We start from the raw sequence: 23,683 nt of genomic DNA, 5'->3' as shown, positions 1-23,683 counted from the left end.
GAATTGTTTAGGCAGTTGTTTTTTCCAATTATGTTTTTTTTCTTACATTTTATAATAAAAAATGTTTTCACTATTGTTTTGGCCATATGGCAACTTTCAACTTTTCATGAAGCCTCATTTTGACTAGGTAATAGCCTAACCATAGATCAAGCAACATTATAGACTAATTGCTGTGCCAATACAGGTGATATTCATATTTTATATTGGAAAATGTACAGGGAAGCTAAGTTGTGTACCTGTACTCGATCAAGTCTTGAGGGGAGTTCTACACAACATCAACACACAGCCATGTTCCCTACCCGAAATGTATATGTTTAATAAACGTGTTGGAAATACAATAATTGCACAATAAGACATTTGATTGTAAGACGAATTGAATTGTAACATGTTAAAAATGCATTCTACCCTGTCTTTGCTTTCACAAACATCTGAAAAAGCTTGTCTGGAGAGCATTTTTAGTTCCCAAATACATTAGTATTTGTATTCCAAATGTACTGGAAACACGTTATTAAGTAATTTCACATGTATATTCCCTGTTTTTGTTTACACGACTATAACCCTTGCAAACATGTCATATTTTTGGTCATATCTCAATGGCTACTAGCTATTTTGGCCTTGACGGAACTGATGTCCTCACCTATTCCAACTCTAACATCCCTTGAGCAACTTTGAACAAATAACACAATGGCTGGAAACTTAAGCAGAAAAAGGTTCTAAACAGTGTGACTTAAGCAGCTGCGGGCAGTCACTTAGAAAATAGCATTGAGCTGTGCCATGGAGACCGTCTTGTTATTGGGACTGCGAGCCTTTGCCCTTAGAGAGGAGGGTGGTTATGGAATAGACTTTCAATCTCCAGATACCAGTGAAGGCTGCTGAGGGGAGGACGGCTCTAAAATAATGGCTAAAATGGAGTTTAACCTGTTTGGGCTAGGGGGCAGTATTGAGAATTTTGGAAAAAATATGTGCCCATTTTTAACTGCCTCCTACACCAACTCAGAAGCTAGAATATGCATATTATTGTTCAGGTTTGGATAGAAAACACCCTAAAGTTTCTAAAACTGTTTGAATGGTGTCTGTGAGTATAACAGAACTCCTATGGCAGGCAAAAAACTGACAAGGTTTCATGCAGGAAGTGGCCTGTCTGACAAGGAGTCGTGCGTCTTGCATCTGTTTATTGAAGAGTAAGGATCTTAGCTGTAACGTGACAATTCCCAGGGCTCCAATAGGCTCTCAGAAGCCGGGAAAATCATGAAGGTTGACGAGGCAGCCTCAGGCTGAAACAGATTATCACCTTATTCAAGTGTCCCATTAGGTGACAATGGAATGAGGCGCGTGCGCGATTAGCCCCCGTGGAGTATTTTAATTCGGCTGTTTAGTTTATTGCAGATTCCCGGTCGGAATATTATCGCTTTTCTACGAGATAAATGGCATAAAAATTGGTTTTAAACAGCGGTTGACATGCTTCGAAGTACGGTAATGGAATATTTAGACATTTTTTGTCACGCCATGCGCACGACCGTGGATTACCATTCTGATAGTGTCTAGAACGCACAAACAAAACGATGCTATTTGGATATAACTATGGATTATTTGGGACCAAACCTACATTTGTTATTGAAGTAGAAGTCCTGGGAGTGCATTCTGACGAAGAACAGGAAAGGTAAGAACATTTTTCTTATAGGAAATGTGATTATGGTGAAGGCTAATCTTGCCGGGTGTCTAAATAGCTAGCCGTGATGGCTGGGCTATGTACTTAGAATATTGCAAAATGTGCTTCATCCGAATAGCTATTTTAAAATCGGACATATCGAGTGCATAGAGGAGTAATGTATCTATAATTCTTAAAATAATTGTTATGCTTTTTGTGAACGTTTATCGTGAGTAATTTAGCAAACTGTTAGTAAATTCCCCAGGAAGTTTGCGGGGGTATGCTTTATCTGAACGTCACATGCTAATGTAAAAAGCTGTTTTTTGATATAAATATGAACTTGATTGAACAGACATGCATGTATTGTATAACATAATGTCCTAGGTGTGTCATCTGATGAAGATCATAAAAGGTTAGTGCTGCATTTAGCTGTGGTTTGGGTTTTTGGTGACATTATATGCTAGCTTGAAAAATGGGTGTCTGATTATTTCTGGCTGGGCACTCTCCTGACATAATCTAATGTTTTGCTTTCGTTGTAAAGCCTTTTTGAAATCGGACAGTGTGGTTAGATAAACGAGAGTCTTGTCTTTAAATAGCTGTAAAATAGTCATATGTTTGAGAAATTGAAGTAATAGTATTTCAAACGATTCAAAAATCGCGCCACTGGATTAGACTGGCTGTTACGTAGGTGGGACGAATTCGTCCCGCCTAGCCCATAGAGGTTAATGGCTGGAATGGAGTGAATGGAATTATATCAAACACATGAAAACAAAAAACAAAAATGTGTTTGATACCATTCCATTCCATACTTCATTCTGGCCGTATTATGAACTGTCCTCCCCTCAGTAGCCTCCACTGCCAGACACATATTACAGTCATGAATGGATTGTATTAGAATTATTTTCCATTGAGAAATAAAAACAAGCCCAAAGATACCCATGTTTTTGTTTTTACATAAAGCAATTGTATTAATAGCATTGATTATAAATCTCCTTTATTCAGAATGTGATACGAAATGCCGACTACAAAATGCCGACTATCACAAAGAACATGACATGAAACAATCCCGCACGAATTCCCAAACAAAAAAGACAAACTAAATACCCCCGCACTAATGACTAACAAGGAACAGGTGCGGACCTAGACAGACAAAACGAAAAGACACAGAAACGTAGATCGGTGGCAGCTAGTAGGCCGGCGACGACGACCGCCGAGCACCGCCCGACCGGGGAGGGGCGCCACCTTCTGTGGACGCTGTGACAGGCGTATTGTGTTTCTTCACATATGGAGTCAGATGTGAAATAAACTTTTTGGCCAATATTTGCATTTTAACTTGAGATTCAGTGGCTGTATTTGAATGAAATCCATGCTAATAATGAGCGAAGTTTGTACACAGGGGCAAAATATGAAACTACGCAAATCCATGTTGGTACACCACCTCTAATAAATAAGAAATGACAGAAAAACACATATTCTTGAAAACAGATCCCCAAAACCTAGGACACCTGGAGTGGTACCTGAGAAATGTATAGCGTGTTGTACACTGATGTATTATGTTGAACAAGGTATCCTTGACCAAGGACGGCAGTTGGTATTCATGTGTTCCAGAAATGTGCTGATTCTGCAAAGACTGAGGTGTGTGAAGAACAGAACAACTTGACTTAATCTTAACACGCAATTCCCAGCTGTCTCATAACATTTTTCTAAACCAGATCAAATCATTTCAACAGTATCTAAGGATTATTCTATATTAGTTCAATGATATACAGTGCCTTCAGAAAGTACACACCCCTTGACTTTTTCCATATTTTGTTGTGTTACCGCCTTAATTTCAAATTGGTTAAAATGAGATATTGTGTCACTGGCCTACCCACAATACCCCATGATGTCAAAGTGGAATTATGTTTTTAGCATTTTTCACAAATTCATTAAAAATAAAAGCTGAAATTTGTTGAGTCAATAATGGTGGTGGCTGCATAATGTTATTGGTATGCATGATATTGGCAAACACTAATAAAACACTAATAAATAAACGATATCGAGCTAAGCACAGGCAAAATCCTAGAGGAAAACCCAGTTCAGTCTGCTTTCCAACAGACACTGGAAAACAGGAATTCATCATTTGATATATGAGTAAATGTCACAGCTGTCGTGGAAGAGAAAATGGGACCAAGGCGCAGCGGGTTGCATGCTCAACATATTTATTATAAAAAATGTGCACACCACGGAAAAAACAATAAACAAACTAACGACAGGAACAGAGAAGCAGGCTCAACAAAAGCAGTGCTCTCAAACAACTACCCACAAGTGACAAACAAAAACACACACCTATTTATAGGACTCCCAATCAGAGGCAACTAGAAACACCTGCCTCCAATTGAGAGCCTAGCACCCAACCTACACATAGAAAACTATCCTAGAACATACACATAGAAATACAAACATAGACCAGTGACCAAAAAACCCCGTAATACATAAATAAACTACCCTCTGCCACGTCCTGACCAAACTACAATAACAAAATATCCTCTATACTGGTCAGGACGTGACAGTACCCCCCCCCCCCCCAAAGGTTCAGACCCCGGATGCACCTACACAAAACACAGAAAACCCCCAAAACAAACAGAAAAATCCCCCCTAAACTAGAGAGAGGGAAGGGAGGGTGGCTGCCGTCAACGACGGCACTGTGCTACACCCCCCTCCCCAACCCACCTATATTGAAGGCAGCTCAGGTGCGGGACGTGGACTCCGCTCCACCCTCGACGTCGCCCACTTAGGTGGTGCCCCTGGCCGTGCCGGAGGACTGGTGGGCGACCCTGACTTCGCCTGGCTGGCGGGCAATTCTTGCTGCGCCCGGCTGGCGGGTGTCTCTGGCTGCGCCCGGCTGGCGGGCGACCCTTGCTGCGCCCGGCTGGCGATGGCAGATCCGGACAGGCGGGCCGCTCTGGCAGATCCGGACAGGCGGGCCGCTCTGGCAGATCCGGACAGGCGGGCCGCTCTGGCAGCTCCGGACTGGCGGGCGGCTCTGGCAGCTCCTGACTGGCGGGCGGCTCTGGCAGCTCCTGACTGGCGGGCGGCTGATGCACTAGAAGCCTGATGCGTGGGGCTGGTACTGGACGTGCCAGCCTGGAGACACGCACCTCAAGGCTAGTGCGTGTAGCGGGAACAGGCCGAGTCGGACTGGGTTGACACACTAGAAGCCTGATGCGTGGGGCTGGTACTGGATGTGCCAGCCTGGAGACACGCATCTCAAGGCTAGTGCGTGTAGTGGGAAACACTGGACCGTAGAGGCACACTGGCGGTCTCGAGCGCAGGGCTGGCATCACCCCTACTGGCTGGATGCCCACTTTCCCCTGGCACATGCGGGGCGCTGGTACTGCGCGTACCGGCCTGAAAATACCCGGCCTCGCCACAGCACCCATCACCCCAAAGCACGGGACCTGTCCCGTATGTCTCTGCCCAAAAAGGGTACGGGGAGCAAGCCTGGGGCTCCATCCTCGCCCCGCCAAACTGCCCTTGTGCCCCCCCCAAAAAATTATTGGGGCTGCCTCTCGGGCTCCCTTACCAGCCGTGTTCCCCGGTCCTCGCCAGATTTCCTCCGCTGCTTGGTCCTGTTGTGGTGGGTAGTTCTGTCACAGCTGTCATGGAAGAGAGAATGGGACCAAGGCGCAGCGGGTTGCGTGCTCAACATATTTATTATAAAAAATGCGCACACCACGGAAAAAACAATAAACAAACTAACGACAGGAACAGAGAAGCAGGCTCAACAAAAGCAGTGCTCTCAAACAACTACCCACAAGTGACAAACAAAAATACACACCTATTTATAGGACTCCCAATCAGAGGCAACTAGAAACACCTGCCTCCAATTGAGAGTCCAGCACCCAACCTACACATAGTTTTCTATCCTAGAACATACACATAGAAATACAAACATAGACCAGTGACCAAAAAACCTCGTAATATATAAATAAACTACCCTCTACCATGTCCTGACCAAACTACAATAACAAAATATCCTCTATACTCGTCAGGACGTGATAGTAAATCAATATTGTCACTGGTTCCATTTTGAGGTGCTATTAACACAAAGACATGTAAAGTGTCATCTTTGATATTGTCTCAATAACTATCTGGCTCCCACAACCTCAAAATGTGTTTGTTTAGTTGTCTGGGGGTGGTTATTGAAAGCAGAGCAGAGGACCACTTTCCATTGTGACAAAATAAAGCTGTTTTATTTTATAATATAACCTCCTCTCTACCCCTGTAGCTGCACTCAGACGTGGACAAGGGTGAAGGGCAGGTGAAGTACGTGCTCAATGGCCAGGGAGCTACCTCCATCTTCACCATTGACGAGAACACTGGTGATATCCATGCCACCAAGCGTCTGGATCGCGAGGAGCAGGCTTACTACACACTCCGGGCTCAGGCCAGGAATCGCGAAAACAACCTACCCGTGGAGCCCGAGTCCGAGTTTGTCATCAAGGTCCAGGATATCAATGACAATGAGCCCAAGTTCCTGGACGGGCCCTACTCAGCCAGGGTCCCCGAGATGTCCCCAGTGGGTGAGTAACATTAAGTGACATCAACCCAGCGGGCAAAACCGAGCAAAAACTATTTTTTTGTTGGAATTATCTAATTTCAACCATCTAATTTCAACCAGTTTTTCCTGCTGGGAAGTCCTATGGAATGGTACAAAAAATGCATAGTGGGTGACAAGCAATGGGCATACACTGTGTAGCATGGAGGACGTTTTGTTTAACTTTCTTACTACACTGGACAAAAATATGAACGCAACATGTAAAGTGTTGGTCCCATGTTTCATGAGCTGAAATAAAAGATCCCAGAAATGTTCAATACACATAAAACGCTTATTTCTCTCAAATTCTTTGCACAAATGTATTTGCATCCCTGTTAGTGAGCATTTCTCCCTTGCCAAGATAATCCATCCACCTGACAGGTGTGGCATAGCAAGAAGCTGATTAAACAGCCTGATCCTTACACAACTGCACCTTGTGCTGGGGACAATAAAACGCCACTCTAAAATGTGCAGTTTTGTCACACAACACAATTCCACAGAGGTCTCAAGTTTTGAGGGAGCGTGCAATTGGCATGGTGACTGCAGTAATGTCCACCAGAGCTGTTACCAGAGAACTGAATGTTACTTTCTCTACCATAAGACACGGCCTTACAACTGCTGACCATGTGTAACCACGCCAGCCCAGGTCCTCCACATCCAGCTTCTTCACCTGCGAGATCATCTGAGACCAGCCGCCCGGACAGCTGATGAAACTGTGGGTTTGCAGAACCGAACAGAGTGCCCCCATGCTGGCGGTGGGGTTATGGTATGAGCAGGCATAAGCTACGAACAACCAACACAACTGCGATTTATTGATGGCAATTTGAATGCACAGAGACACCGTAACAAGATCCTGAGGTCCATCCGTCCAACTCATCCGTCGCCAACACCTCATAGTTCAGGATGATAATGCATGGCCCCATTTCGCAAGGATCTGTACACAATTCCTGGAAGCTGAAAATGTCCCAATTCTTCCATGGCCTGCATACTCACTAGACATGTCACCTATTGAGTAAGTTTGGGATGCTCTGGATCGACGTGTACAACAGCTTGTTTCAGTTCCCGCCAATATCCAGAAACTTCACAAAGCCATTGAAAAGGAGTAGTTCAACATTCTACAGGACACAATCAACAGCCTGATCAACTCTATGTGAAGGAGATGTGTCACACTGCATGAGGCAAGTGGTAGTTATGCCAGATACTGACTGGTTTTCTGATCAATGCCCTTACCTTTTTTTTAACCCCATAGAGTTGATGTCCACGCACCTGCGGAAATCTAATTAGCACAAAAAAAAACAACATGAAAATCTGTCAGTTTAAGATAGAGATATCTTGGATGCTTTTGCATAGGATGCTTATGAATCCACCGCATCCACCGATGTCACACTTCCACATCTACGGTGAAAGGTAACAGAGCTAGAGCGGTATTTGTCAATTGGTCTTCTCACAAAATTGTCTGTAGCAACCAAACGGGAAGCAACGTCAGCACAATATCTGTTCGTCGGGAGTGTCAGGAAATGGGTTTCCATGGCCAATCAGCTGCACACAAGCCTAAGATCACCATCCGCAATGCCAAGCATTGGCTGGAGTCACCGCCATTGTAAAGCTTGCCGCCATTGGACTTTGGAGCAGTGGAAACGCTTTCTCTAGAGTGACGAATCACGCTTCACCATCTGGCAGTCCATCGGACTAATCTGGGTTTGGCGGATGCCAGGAGAACGCTACCTGTAGTGCCAACTGTACAGTTTGGTGGAAGAGTAATAATGTTTTTCATGGTTCGGGCTAGGCCCCTTATTTCCAGTGATGAGAAATCTTAAACGTACAACATACAAAGACATTCTAGATGATTCAGTGCTTCCAACTTCGTGGAAACAGATTGGGAAAGTTCCTTTCCTGTTTCAGCATGACAATGCCCTGTGCACAAAGCGAGGTCCAAGCAAAAATTAAATGGTTTGACGAGATCGGTGTAGAAGAACTTGACTGGCCTGCACAGAGCCCTGACGTCAACCCCATCGAACACCTTTGGGATGAATTGGAATGCTGACTGCAAGCCAGGCCTAATCGCTCAACATCAGTGCCCGACCTCGCTAATGCTCTTGTGGCTCAATGGAAGCAAGTCCATGCAGCAATGTTGCAACATCTAGTGGAAAGCCTTCCCAGAAGATTGGAGGCTGTTATAGCAGCAAAGATGGGACCAACTCCATATTAATTTTTGACGAGTGTCCACATACTTTTGGTCATGTAGTGTGAATGGATCTGATTAAGAGAAAATTATTTGTTTAATTTGGTAATTAGGCAAGAGCTTGTTTACAGTAATGCCTCTCAAGACAATTTGCTGTGACAAATGAGATGGCACATAGAAAGAAAACTGAAATCGTCCCGGCTATAGTGTGTGGCTAAGAAGGGGGTCGAGTGATAAATGGCAGATATGTGAGGGCAGAACTAATAAACGGGCTCTGCCCGATCACTAAAATGGCCACCCCGATCAGAACTACAGATCACAAAATGGCCGACTGCCAAAACTACAATTCCCAGAAGCAAGGGGAACCCTCAGAAGGTGGAGCCGACCCACAGATAAAAGGTCAAGAAAAACCAGGAAGAGAGAGAGAGGGCGGGAAGGATCTATGAACCATAGAGAAAGAGACAATCTACATTGGCTGGATTTACCGTGTACGAGCTGGACTGTTTTGGACTTACCTGTTGGCGTTTAGACCTGGACCTACCGAGAACCAGATTTGTGTACCGAACCCTGCTATCCTTGACCTTACCTGTGGCCTGGGTGGACCAGGACAGCGAAACAAACACACAGGTACTGTCATGTTCGAAAGGACTTTCATTCTGGGCTGATTTTGGTGACAGTTTCCCACTTAATTTGTGACAAACGCTCCTAACTTTGAAGAGGTTTGCCACACGTGGTGGAGAATGTGGGCACTGGATTAACCATACCGCTGGTTAGGTAGAAAAAAATTAAAAAAAGTTTAGTTAGCACTCCAAAGGGGAGTCAGGTTTTTTTGGTTTTTTTTGTGGCTTTGTTTGGTTAGGACAGTTTTTTTCAGGAAAATGAGTATGGAGGGAGCCATACAGGCTCTGTTACAAGCGGCGGCCGCCCAACAAGAGGCAACTAGAGCTCAACAAATAGCTCATCAGGATGCAATGCGAATGTATCAGGACACGTTACAGGTCCAGCACCGCACCAACCAGCTGCTCAGAGAAGAGCAAGAGAGAAACACCCGGGAGTTAAGAGAAGGCCTAAAGGGGCTAGCGGACCAAATTGGGGCTCAGTTACCAGCTGCAAATACCCAAAGGTGGGCCAATCATTTTCTTCAAAAAATGACAGCGCAGGATGATGTGGAAGCATATCTTACCACCTTCGAAAGGATGGCAGAGAGGGAGAAGTGGCCGAAAGAAGAATGGGCAGGGCTTCTGGCACCATACCTGACAGGGGACGCTCAAAAAGCATATTTTGACCTGGAGTTGAAGGATGCACAGGATTATGATAAACTCAAGGGAGAGATTCTGACTAGACTGGGAGTGACCGATACCGTGAGGGCACACTGCTTCCACCAGTGGTCCTACAGACCGGGACAACCCCCCCGAACACAGATGTTCGACTTGATTCACCTGGCACGGAAATGGTTGCGACCGGAGACCCGTTCGTCCGCCGAGGTCGTCGAGACCATCGTACTCAACCAGTTTCAGCGAGGTCTACCCCAAGAAGTGCGACGATGGGTTGGCCAGAACGAGGTACTTTCCGCCGACCATCTCGTGGGCCTGGTTGAACGGTATTGTACGGCAGGAACAGCTGAGCAGGCGCAGGAGGAAAGATTCCCATTCCCCAGGCCTGGGCGAACCAGCGGACAGGGTAAGACTGTCCCAACAGGGGGAGGGGGAGGAGAGCAGCGTGGGGCCATGAGAAAAGAATCAGAATCGGGCCGAGACACTAAGGGAAAAACCGGAAACCGGGACTGGGGGTCGAGGAGGTCTCCCCCCCGGAACCCTATTATCTGTTACAATTGTAATCGACCGGGACATATTGCAGCCTACTGCCCTATTAAAAAAGAGCCAATGCAATGTAACCTCGGTGAAAAAGAAGATGAGATATGGTATGCATGTCCCGTGGTAACCACTGTACTTGAAAGATCAAGAAACAAACATATGTGCAGGGTGAAGGTTGAAGGGAAGGAGGTTGAAGCACTACTGGATTCCGGCAGTATGCTAACCCTGGTCGTTGCAAACCTAGTGCCGACGCATAAACTGGATACAAGTCAGGATATCAGTGTTACGTGCATTCATGGGGATACCCGTCTGTACCCTACAGCATTAGTGAGCATACAAACAGAGGACGGTCTGCTGGATTATGAGGTCGGCGTGGTCCCAAAGATGCCATATGATGTAATATTGGGTAGATACTTTCCTAACTTTGCGAAGTTAGGTCAAAAGAACGGCATATTTGAGAAGCCAACAACCCTGACCAAGCAGGAAGAAGCATTTTGCCTTCAACCAAGGCCAAGAAAAGAGGTCTCCCAGGGGCCAACCTCACAGGTATTAGTAGGGGAGGATGAGGATGAAGTGGCAAACCTCGTTGATAATGAACAGCCCAGTACTAGTGGGGCTGGGGTCGATCTGAATCCAGAGGACGACTATCTAGAACCAGCAGACCTGGCAGGGTCCATGACTAATTTCGGGACGGCCCAACACCAGGATCCAACCCTGCAGCAAGCCATAAATGATAGGATGATGCCTAATAGTTTTCCCCACTTCATCATGAAAAATGGTTTTGTGTACAGAGTCTCAAAAATAGGGGTTGATGTGGTGGAACAGTTGTTGGTCCCCACCCGGTACAGGAAGACAGTACTGGATCTAGCTCATGGGCACATTCTGGGTGGACACCTTGGTATCGATAAAACCCGAGACCGGATTGTAAGGAGGTTTTACTGGCCAGGAATTCAGGCTGAAGTGGCTCGGCATTGTGGAGAGTGCCCGGAGTGCCAGGTAACAGCTCCCCGACCAGCGTTTAGAAGCCCGTTAGTGCCACTCCCCATAATCGAAACGCCATTTGAGAGGATAGCGATGGACATAGTGGGCCCACTACCCAAATCTGCCAGAGGGCACCAATACATTCTGGTCATTCTAGATTATGCCACTCGCTACCCAGAAGCCCTTCCCCTTCGGACAATGGCTTCCAAAAATATCGCCAAGGAACTAGTGCTATTGTTCACCAGGGTTGGGGTCCCAAAGGAGATCCTTACTGACCAGGGGACCCCCTTTATGTCCCGCCTTATGGCAGACCTTTGTAAATTGTGGCAGGTGAAACAGTTGAGGACATCGGTTTACCATCCACAGACGGACGGGCTGGTTGAGAGATTCAACCGGACCCTGAAGTCAATGCTCAGGAAGGTAATCGACAAGGATGGGAAAAACTGGGATTGCATGTTGCCATATCTGATGTTTGCCATTAGAGAGGTTCCTCAAGCCTCGCTGGGGTTTTCTCCCTTCGAGCTGGTATATGGGAGATTTAGACATCGCCCGGGAAACCTGGGAACACCAATCCACCCCGTATACTAGTGTCATAGAGCACGTCACGGCAATGCAAAACAGGATAGCCACAGTCATGCCCATTGTCAGAGAGCACATGAGACAAGCACAAGAGCACCAGCGGCACACTTATAACCGGCAGGCTACCCTGAGGGAATTTCAACCGGGAGATAAGGTGTTAGTGCTGATCCCCACGGTAGAGTGCAAACTACTAGCCACATGGAAAGGACCATATGAAGTACTGGAGAGAATAGGAGAAGTTAATTATCGGATCCGACAGCCAGGTCGACGGCCCCAGGAACAGATCTATCACATAAACCTGTTAAAAGCATGGAGAGAGAGAGAAACACTAATGGTCACGGACCCCACACACACTCAGGAGACAGCTGAAGTAAATATTTCACCTACTTTGTCCCCAGCACAAGTACAGGAAGTAAAGACCCTGATCCAGAAAAACAGAGATGTGTTTTCAGAAGTACCCGGCCAAACTGAGGTTACAGCTCATGATATCGTTTCCCTACCAGGGAGAAAAGTGAGCATGAGGCCATATCGGGTACCCGAGGCTCGACAGGCAGCGATTAGAGCAGAGACGGAGAAAATGTTGACAGCTGGAGTGATCGAAGAGTCACATAGTGAGTGGTCTAGCCCAATTGTGATGGTCTCCAAGCCCGATGGGTCTTTGCGGTTCTGTAACGACTTTCGGAAGGTAAATGAAATCTCCAAGTTTGATGCCTACCCCATGCCCAGAGTAGACGAACTACTGGAGAAAATTGGTAAAGCTCGGTACATTACGACCCTGGACCTGACAAAAGGGTACTGGCAAATTCCTCTGACCCCCAGGGCCAAAGAAAAGACAGCCTTTGCAACCCCTGACGGTTTGTTTCAATACACCGTCATGCCATTCGGCCTACACGGGGCCCCAGCCACCTTTCAACGGCTCATGGACAAGGTCCTAAAACCGCACCAAACATACGCCGCAGCTTATTTAGATGACGTGGGGATCTACAGCCCAGATTGGGAATCCCACTTACCCCGGGTACAGGCGGTGTTAGATGCCCTTAGAAAGGCAGGGCTCACGGCGAACCCTGCCAAGTGTTATGTGGGGTTAGAGGAAACAGAGTATCTGGGATACACAGTGGGAAGAGGATTAATCAAACCCCAACGTAAGAAGGTGGAGGCAATTAGAGAATGGCCGAAACCAGTAAATAAGAAGCAGGTTCGAGCCTTCCTAGGGCTGACCGGGTACTACCGGAAGTTCATCCCAAGTTATGCCACAGTGGCCGCCCCACTCACCGACATGACTAGAGCCAGAGGGCCAAACATGGTCAAGTGGGATGAAAGGGCCACCAAAGCATTTAGGACATTACAGGAGGCCCTCTGCTGTAATCCAGTGCTGGTGGTACCAGACTTTGAGAGAGAGTTTGTGGTTCAGACGGATGCTTCAGAGGTCGGCTTGGGAGCAGTGCTGTCCCAAGAGGTAGAAGGGGTGGAACACCCTATCCTGTTTTTAAGCAGGAAGCTGGAACCACGGGAAACCAACTACTCAGTTGTTGAGAAAGAGGCGCTGGCAGTAAAGTGGGCTCTGGAAAGCCTGAAATACTACCTGCTGGGGCGCCACTTCACCCTCATCAGTGACCATGCACCACTCACCTGGATGCATAGGTCTAAAGAGAAGAACGCTCGGGTGATGCGGTGGTTTTTGAGTCTCCAACCATTTCACTTTGACTTGAAACACAGAGCAGGAAAGGAAATGGAAAATGTGGATGGGTTATCCCGCATGCACGCATATTTTGCTGCGGTAGCCCGACCTAGGGGGTCGGATCTAGGGGCGGGAGATGTGTGGCAAAGAAGGGGGTCGAGTGATAAATGGCAGATATGTGAGGGCAGAACTAATAAACGGGCTCTGCCCGATCACTAAAATGGCCACCCCGATCAGAACTACAGATCACAAAATGGCCGACTGCCAAAACTACAATTCCCAGAAGCAAGGGGAACCCTCAGAAGGTGGAGCCGACCCACAGATAAAAGGTCAAGAAAAACCAGGAAGAGAGAGAGGGCGGGAAGGATCTATGAACCATAGAGAAAGTGACAATCTACATTGGCTGGATTTACCGTGTACGAGCTGGACTGTTTTGGACTTACCTGTTGGCGTTTAGACCTGGACCTACCGAGAACCAGATTTGTGTACCGAACCCTGCTATCCTTGACCTTACCTGTGGCCTGGGTGGACCAGGACAGCGAAACAAACACACAGGTACTGTCATGTTCGAAAGAACTTTCATTCTGGGCTGACTTTGGTGACAGTTTCCCACTTAATTTGTGACAAACGCTCCTAACTTTGAAGAGGTTTGCCACAAGTGTTAGAATTGTTATTTAATCCTTATTTTACCAGGTAAATTGACTGAGAACACATTCTCTTTTACAACATTCTCTTTTATACATTCTAGTATAAATTTCCAACGTTACGATAGATTGTCATAGATTTTCTGTTAATTACCAAAATTCCTGAAGATTCCGGTAACTTTGGTTAATTTTTTTTACATTTTACCGTAAAGGTCAAATATGTTCCCCCAATTTTCCCTTTAAGCGCCACCAAAGTAACACATTGGTGACGTCTCTGTATCCCTTATGAAAGAAATATGTCCAAAGCCACAATTGACAGGCAAAGGGCAAACACATAAAAAAGAAAGAGTGCCAAAGAAATTACAAGAAACCTCGAAAAGTAGACTTTTGTCTTCATAGAATGCCATTGAATTGTACCTTGACCAAGATATAGTGAAAGAGAAGCCGGCTGTGAAGCCATTAAACAACCGGGAAAGGAAGCAGCCTTTTCAATCATGAGTAGAAAGGGACCAGAGGGGGAAGTTATTTAACTGAATCCAAGATTCAAGATTCTACCAATACATTTGACTAGCCACTATAGCTGGCTGAAATGGTCCCCTTGTGACTGAATCGATTGTGCTGAAGAATAGCAGTTGAATTACTAAAGGCCAGTTGAACCCCCAAGGTAGTGATTGGGTGACATTTTATATGCTGATATTGTATGTTGGGGAATGCATAATTTCTTGGAACTGTGTGAGTATGTGCATACCAATGCAAATGGAAAAAACACATGCATCCAATCAAAACTCGCAACTGTATGTCTGTGGTAGCTTCCGTGTGGGCTGTCTTGAAACTTGTTGTTTTTCCCGATTCAGGGCATGGTGGAAATGATAAATTCACAAAACAACTATTATTAGCGTCCATGTGTTTTAATTAGTATCATGTTCATTAAACATAAGCAGGCTTTATCACAAGTTTCATATTAGCAAAGGTAGGTTTTGGAGCAGTTTGAAATAACAAAGTTTTGGCTGATTTTCAAAGCACACCTCACAACCAGGCTCATGACAACGGGGCGGCAGATAGCCTAGTGCTTAGAGCGTTGGACTAGTAACTGAAAGGTTGCAAGATCGAATCCCCAAGGTAAAAATCTGTTGTTCTGCCCTTGAACAAGGCAGTTAACCCACTAGGCCATCATTTGAAAATAACAATTTGTTCTAAACTGACTTGCCTAGTAAAATAAAAAAAAATTTAACACATTGAATTGAAACGCAAGACCAACTCTCGCCTACACCATGCAATACATTATCACTACAACCCTACTTTAGGCCTTTCGTCTAGTGGATAACACCACCAAGTTCACTATCCAATCGAGTCCACATGGGATCAAATCCTGGTTCCACACCTACTTCAACAAAAAAATTATCAGCATTTCTCTGTCTACCTACATTATCCTGTCCAACTACGACGCTTGAAGAAAAAATAAATGGCGAACAGGCTTTTCAGTTGTTTTTATGACCAAATGATTTGTCATTACAGGCACATCTGTGGTGACGGTGGTGGCAACAGATGCGGATGACCCCACATATGGAAACAGTGCCAGGGTGATCTACAGTATCCTCGAGGGCCAGCCCTACTTCTCTGTGGAACCAAAGACAGGTGAGGATTAAACCAAATCACACAGAGGTGTGTACTGTCTAAAAGCTGGATCAACGAACACCCCAAGGTGTTGGAAGCCAGGGTCAGCCACAGTGAAGCACCCCTGGAGCAGTTTTAGGGGCTAAGTGCAAAATAGGGGTACCTAGCATCCCATCAGATTCTGTGTTGTCTGCCGTCACTTATACGCATAATTACATACAAATTATTAAACCTCAGCAGGGATAGTTTGCTAGATTGCAAAATTAAAATATGAGATATATTGGAGAATTCTGACATTATGTTACACAGCAAAGTCAAGTTTCCTCAAACTTACACAGGGCAATAAGATTGAAAGCTTATTTGAGTGTTTTATGTTTTGTACATTTTCAGTTTGTAGATAAATACATTACTGAATATTTCTTCAAATTGCCCAGTAGCGGTACGTGGGTAAAATCATTGAGGAAGCCAAGCCAGGATAAAGGCCTTGTTACAACCTATGTTGTGATAATTGCAATGTTTGCTCTATAACCCATTAGTTCAACGCTGAGACAACAAAACGACAACAAATTAAATCAAATCAAATGTCATTGGTCACATACACATATTTAGCAGATGTTATTGCGGGCGTAGCGAAATGCTTGTGTTCCTAGCTCCAACAGTGCAGTAGTATCAAACAATTCACAACAATACACACAAATCTAAAAGTAAAAGAATGGAATTAAGAAATATATAAATATTATTAGAGCGATGTCGGAGTGGCATTGACTAAAATACAGTAGAATAGAATACAGTATATACATATGAGATGAGTAAAGCATGTCCAAAATTCCGCCAACAGTCACACTGTAAATAATGCATGTAACAAAATGTACATGACCTACAGCATGGTCAAGCAAGTTCATGTTTCAGTTTATTAAACAGTTTACTAAACAACTACTCAACCATCCTCATGAAGATGGTTGAGAGAATGCCAAGAATGTGCAAAGCTGTCATCAAGGCAAAGGGTGGCTACTTTGAAGAATCTCAAATATAAAATGTATTTTGATTTGTTTAACAGTTTTTTGGTTACTATATGATTCCAAATGAGTTATTTCATAGTTTTCATGTCTTCACTATTACTCTACAATGTAGAAAATATTAAAAATAAAGAAAAACCCTGGAATGAGTAGGTGTGTCCAAACTTTTGACTGGTAAAGGTAGAAAGGTAGAAATTATTATCTAGTTATCACTTAATACAACTCAAACTGTGTTTATGATGGTTGTCCTGATGTTACTGAGTGTAAGGGAGGTGCACACGTACAGTAGTCTGTTCCCAGATTAAAAGCCTCTCCTCTGCCATCAAGGACAGCATTTACAACCTAACGCGCTGCCTCTTATTTCATCATTCTCTGAGTGGAGTACTGCATGCATGAACCGGAGGGCTGACCGTGGGCGACGGGGACAAACTGTAATAACGTTCCTGAGTTATGAGTTTAAGGCTCAGAGCGGTGATGGCGCATTCGCCAAGGATTATTCTAGAATACAGCCATATGGTCATTGTCATACCAGGGAGAAACTCTTCCCAGCGAGCAAAAGAGTTTGCAATGACATCGTTATGATGTATTTTATGTTGTGGTCAGGTTGTGTACTGGTTGTTTAAGGAGGTTTTGTTAATGTCATTTAATCAACCAAAAAAATGAATCTTTATCGGGTTGTAACCTAATGATCTGACGAGATCATAAGAACCAAAATATGACTTATTTCCCATGATGCCTTGATCTCGCCATAATTTTTTTTCTATTTTCCGGAGTGTAACAAATACCAGTTGGTTGTAAATCACATGACGTCTTCTCTACCAGAACACCAGTTTACAACCAGAAAAAAACAAAATTATTACATCATGTGCCAAATTTTGCAAGCTGGGCAAGTCGTAGTGGGATTTGTCTATTCTTTTTTATGAGTTACTATAATATTATAATGCATCTGAGTAAAAAATGAATCGGTCATTTCAAGACGGTTGAAAAATTGCCATGTCGAAGACATAACATAAGTTGATTCATAAAACATACCAAGATGTACCACGTTATATTATAACTGAATGCCCTAAGTAAAGTGTTACTGAATCTTTTTTTGCAGGCGTGGTCAAGACAGCTCTGCCCAATATGGACCGTGAGGCACGGGACCAGTATCTGTTGGTCATCCAGGCCAAGGACATGGTGGGCCAGATGGGAGGACTCTCTGGGACCACCTCCGTCATGGTGACTCTCACTGACGTCAACGACAACCCACCACACTTCTCTCGCAGTAAGCCCTTCTTTTCAGTCAGTTTGCACAAATTTTATTTTTATTTAACCAGGCAAGTCGGTTAAGAACAAATTCTTATTTACAATGATGATCTACACCAGCCAATCCCGGACAATGCTGGGCCAATTGTGCACCGCCCTATGGGACTCCCAATCATGGCCGGTTGTGGATTCAAACCAGGGTGTCTGTAGTGATGCCTCAAGCACTGAGATGCAGTGCCTTAGGCCGCTGCGCCACTCTGGAGTCCAAAGACTGTAAAAATGGGACCGGATGCGTCTCTGCTTGGCACGCAGCATTAAGGAGATAGACTGAGGGTACGCCTCTGCGATAGACTAGAGCTATGTCCAGGGGGTGTACTTGTACATCAAGCTGCCTCAAGAGAGAAACAGGAGATAGGCTCCTGCTCCTATGAGACATTCCGGCTCGCTCGTGCAAGGCTACTTACTTACTTACGTCCTTCTCAGGCTGGGTCTAAAGTTTGATATTTAGGGCAAAAATAACATTATTTAGATAAAACTGTCTACAGTATTTTGGGGGCGAGAATCTATCTACAGGACGATAATCAACCACAGAACAACATTACTCAACTAGAAAAGGCAATTTTTTTGTGGATATTTACAACAGTTTTTTATCGCTACCTAATGAAAGGTGGTGCCATTGTTAAGAAGACAGTATTGAGACAATGCTATAACAGCATTATTGCGTGATAGAGAAGGGGTTGACCCATCTAAAGACCTGTATTTTCAGATCAAAAAGCTCCATCCCAGATACTTGTGGAGAATGTGGATGCTTTTGTCTACCTGCCCATGGACTTCAAGTGAAATTAGCAGGCTGGCTAAATCTGGCACGTTCACAGAAATGTTGATTAATGTGCTTTGTTGCTTTCAAATAAACTTAATAAAGTGAAGTTGCAACCCTGAAGGTTCCATGGTTCCTTGAGATGTGTATAACAGTGTTAGGCTGCGTGGCGCAGCGGTCTAAGGCAATGCATCTCAGTGCTAGATGCATCACTACAGACCCTGGTTTGATTCTAGGCTGTATCACATACAGGCCGTGATTGGGAGTCCCATAGGGCTGCACACAATTGGCACAGCGTCATCTGGGTTTGGCTGGGGTAGGTCGTCATTGTAAATAAGAATTTGTTCTTAACTGACTTAACTCACACAAGAGTTAATATAGCTCAATCTGCACAGGGTAGAGAAACCCTACAGAAAAATAACAACAAAAACAGGTAGCCTACATTTAGCAACATGGTGATGAGCGTGGACACAGAGCGAAGGTGGAAAATGGTCTCATCAATACCTTGTATGTGTGGGCTGTTTTTCTAATTTTCCTCTTCTCTCTGTCTCTCTCTGTCTCTCTCTGTCTCTCTCACCTATAGAAAGTTATCAATTCAGCATGTCTGAGTCCCTGCCGGTGGCCTCAGTGGTAGCCAAGATCAAGACGCTAGACTCGGATGTGGGGCCCAATGCTGAGATGGAGTACAGAATTGTGGATGGGGACGGCCTCGGGTTGTTCCGAATCACCCCCGACCGAGACACACAGGAAGGCCTCGTCACTCTGCAAAAGGTATAATGCAAACCTTTCCTTTAAGGAAGCCATCGCTAGAGGTCTGCTATAGTATTGCACTGTCCTCATGGACACCCTATAAGACCAATAGATAAGGTGTCCGTATTAAGACAGTGGAAGTTGTGTCAGAGTCAGAGTTTGGAGTTGGTGTCAAAGCGACAACAACACCAACTCAAATCTCCAAGTGAGTTTGACACATTCCATGGACGTGTAACTCTTGTCCATGGACACTGTATAGATGTAGATCCTTAATCTAATGCTTTTCCAACTCTGGTCCCAGATAGCTACTTTGTGTGCATGCTTTTGTTCCACCCTGGCAATAACACACCTGATACAGCTAATCATTTTACATTTTTAATTTAACCAGGAAATCCCATTGAGACACAGGCTTATGTGAAACAGGTGTGTTAGTGCTAGGCTGGAACTAAAGCCGGTAGACACCATAGCTCCTCAGGCTGTGTCCAAATCTGCCTTGCCTACTTTATTATTAACCTTTTATTAACTAGACAAGTCAGTTAAGAACAAATTCTTATTTACAATGACGGCCTAGCGGGGAACAGTGGGTTAACTGCCTTGTTCATGGGTAGAATGACAGATTTTTACCTTGTCAGCTCAGGGATTCGATTCAGCAACATTTTGGTTACTGGCCCACCACTCTAACCACTAGGCTACCTGCCGCCCCCTACTGTTTATTAAAACTACGTATTGTGTAGTAATTATATTACATACCATTTAGAATGTACTGTTTAGTATAAACGGATGCAATAAGCAACAAATATCAACAATCTAGGCTCACCCATATGGAGAATGTGTTCAAAATGCACAATTCCGTTGTTTTCCCCCATTCGTTCATGTTGATACAGACCTCCTCTTATCTGATTATCAGCTGTTGTAAAACACATGTGGGTCTGAAAAGATGATTCTCTTGCTCAAAGCCTGCAGCGAATTCTACTAGATGAAAAGGCATTTAAAGCACACAACATTTCTGAAATTTGACATACTATAAAAGTTTCTATTTTTGCAAATCCAATCAGTCTACTATTTAGAACACAAGTATGGGTATTCATACACGGCCAAAGTCTGTAAGACATCCCCTGGAATTTGAAGAACTTGACTTCTAAATGCTTCTTAAGTTTCTCTGAACTTAATCATAAAGCTATTGACTATTGCCAAAATATCAGTTTCAAATGGAGATAAAAATATCTCTTTAGTTTTTTCTACAATTTGAATTATTTACAGACAATGAGTGTATGCTCAATACTTTGCATTTGATATCTTAAAAAGCAATAATTTCATAACTCTGACAGGATGAGTAAATGAGGAGCTGCGAGAGTGCGTCAGAAGACATTTTCAGGGTCATGTATCGTTGTCTTAAGATCAATATTTTGCCTTGGCACAGTTATGTACTGTAAGTCAATATGACAGCAATGTTCAGAGATTGAGGAGGCTCAGAAAACAGTTGTACACTGCTCAAAAAAATAAAGGGAACACTTAAACAACACAATGTAACTCCAAGTCAAACACACTTCTGTGAAATCAAACTGTCCACTTAGGAAGCAACACTGATTGACAATAAATGTCACATGCTGTTGTGCAAATGGAATAGACAACAGGTGGAAATTATAGGCAATTAGCAAGACACCCCCAATAAAGGAGTGTTTCTGCAGGTGGGGACCACAGATGCTATGCTTCCTGGCTGATGTTTTGGTCACTTTTGAATGCTGGCGGTGCTTTCACTCTAGTGGTAGCATGAGACGGAGTCTACAACCCACACAAGTGGCTCAGGTAGTGCAGCTCATCCAGGATGGCACATCAATGTGAGCTGTGGCAAGAAGGTTTTCTGTGTCTGTCAGCGTAGTGTCCAGAGCATGGAGGCGCTACCAGGAGACAGGCCAGTACATCAGGAGACGTGGAGGAGGCCGTAGGAAAGCAACAACCCAGCAGCAGGACCGCTACCTCCGCCTTTGTGCAAGGAGGAATAGGAGGAGCACTGCCAGAGCCCTGCAAAATGACCTCCAGCAGGCCACAAATGTGCATGTGTCTGCTCAAACGGTCAGAAACAGACTCCATGAGGGTGGTATGAGGGCCCGACGTCCACAGGTGGGGGTTGTGCTTACAGCCCAACACCGTGCAGGACGTTTGGCATTTGCCAGAGAACACCAAGAATGGCAAATTCGCCACTGGCGCCCTGTGCTCTTCACAGATGAAAGCAGGTTCACACTGAGCACGTGACAGACGTGACAGAGTCTGGAGACGCCGTGGAGAATGTTCTGCTGGCTGCAACATCCTCCATCATGACCAGTTTGGCTGTGGGTCAGTCATGGTGTGGGGTGGCATTTCTTTGGGGGGCCGCACAGCCCTCCATGTGCTCGCCAGAGGTAGCCTGACTGCCATTAGGTACCGAGATGAGATCCTCAGAACCCTTGTGAGACCATATGCTGGTGCGGTTGGCCCTGGGTTCCTCCTAATGCAAGACAATGCTAGACCTCATGTGGCTGGAGTGTGTCAGCAGTTCCTGCAAGAGGAAGGCATTGATGCTATGGACTGGCCGCCCGTTCCGCAGACCTGAATCCAATTCAGCACATCTGGGACATCATGTCTCGCTCCATCCACCAACGCCACGTTGCACCACAGACTGTCCAGGAGTTGGCGGATGCTTTAGTCCAGGTCTGGGAGGAGATCCCTCAGGAGACCATCCGCCACCTCATCAGGAGCATGCCCAGGCGTTGTAGTTAGGTCATACAGGCACGTGGAGGCCACACACACTATTGAGCCTCATTTTGACTTGTTTTAAGGACATTACATCAAAGTTGGATCAGCCTGTAGTGTGGTTTTCCACTTTAATTTTGAGTGTGACTCCAAATCCAGACCTCCATGGGTTGATAAATTGGATTTCCATTGATTATTTTTGTGTGATTTTGTTGTCAGCACATTCAACTATGTAAAGAAAAAAGTATTTAATAAGATTATTTCTTTCATTCAGATCTAGGATGTGTTGTTTAAGTGTTCCCTTTATTTTTTTGAGCAGTATATAAAAAAAGAGTTTAACCCTGGGCCTTTATCTATTGTGAAGTGATTTTAGCTGACTTATTTTATTATTTCTTTCTTTTTTCTTTTTCCTCTTGTTCCTCACTTCCTTCCTGCCTTCCCCCTCTCTCTCGTTCTCTCTCCCTCTCTTCCTTATTTTTTTATTTACTCCCTTCCATATTTAAAAAAAACATTTGTCTCTTTCCTCCATCTTCAGTGGCTTGCGAAAGTATTCACCCCCCTTGGAATTTGTCCTATTTTGTTGCCTTACAACCTGGAATTGAAATGTATTGTTTGGGGGGTTTGTATCATTTGCCGTACACAACATGCCTACCACTTTGAAGATGCAAAATATTTTTTATTGTGACACAAACGAGAAATAAGACAAAAAACAGAACTTGCGCGTGCATAACTATTCACCCCCCCAAAGTCAATACTTTGTAGAGCCACCTTTTGCAGCAATTACAGCTGCAAGTCTCTTGGGGTATGTCTCTAAAAGCTTGGCACATCTAGCCACTGGGATTCTTGCACATTATTCAAGGCAAAACTGCTCCAGCTCCTTCAAGTTGGATGGGTTCCGCTGGTTTACAGCAATCTTTAAGTCATACCACAGATTCTCAATTGGATTGAGGTCTGGGCTTTGACCTAGCCATTCCAAGACATTTAAATGTTTCCCCTTAAACCACTCAAGTGTTGCTTTAGCAGTATCCTTAGGGTCATTGTCCTGCTGGAAGGTGATCCTCCGTCCCAGTCTCAAATCTCTGGAGGACTGAAACAGGTTTCCCTCAAGAATTTCCCTGTATTTAGCGCCATCCATAATTCCTTCAATTCTGACCAGTTTCCCAGTCCCTGCCGATGAAAAACATACCCACAGCATGATGCTGCCACTACCATGCTTCACTGTGGGGATGGTGTTTTCGGGGTGATGAGAGGTGTTGGGTTTGCGCCAGACATAACGTTTTCTTTGATGGCCAAAAAGCTACATTTTAGTCTCATCTGGCCAGAGTACCTTCTTCCATATGTTTGGCGAGTCTCCCACATGCATTTTGCGAATACAAAACGTGTTTGCTTATTTTTTCTTTAAG

The 23,683-nt window shown here is 44.7% G+C and overlaps 1 protein-coding gene across 1 annotated transcript in view; it reads left to right on the top strand.

Moving 5' to 3' along the window:
• Nucleotides 1–23,683, top strand: part of LOC106568679 (cadherin-7) — a 152,784-nt gene that overhangs the window by 17,700 nt on the left and 111,401 nt on the right. The window contains exons 2-5 of the mRNA XM_014139204.2: nt 5,919–6,213; nt 15,621–15,740; nt 17,835–18,002; nt 19,384–19,571. Of these exons, the coding sequence (XP_013994679.2) occupies nt 5,919–6,213; nt 15,621–15,740; nt 17,835–18,002; nt 19,384–19,571 (771 nt within the window). The remainder of the gene's footprint in view (nt 1–5,918; nt 6,214–15,620; nt 15,741–17,834; nt 18,003–19,383; nt 19,572–23,683) is intronic.

The sequence above is a fragment of the Salmo salar genome, chromosome ssa14 (assembly GCF_905237065.1).
Source record: "Salmo salar chromosome ssa14, Ssal_v3.1, whole genome shotgun sequence".
In the NCBI taxonomy this organism is placed as follows: domain Eukaryota; kingdom Metazoa; phylum Chordata; class Actinopteri; order Salmoniformes; family Salmonidae; genus Salmo; species Salmo salar.
This window is presented reverse-complemented; position numbering and strand designations above follow the sequence as displayed.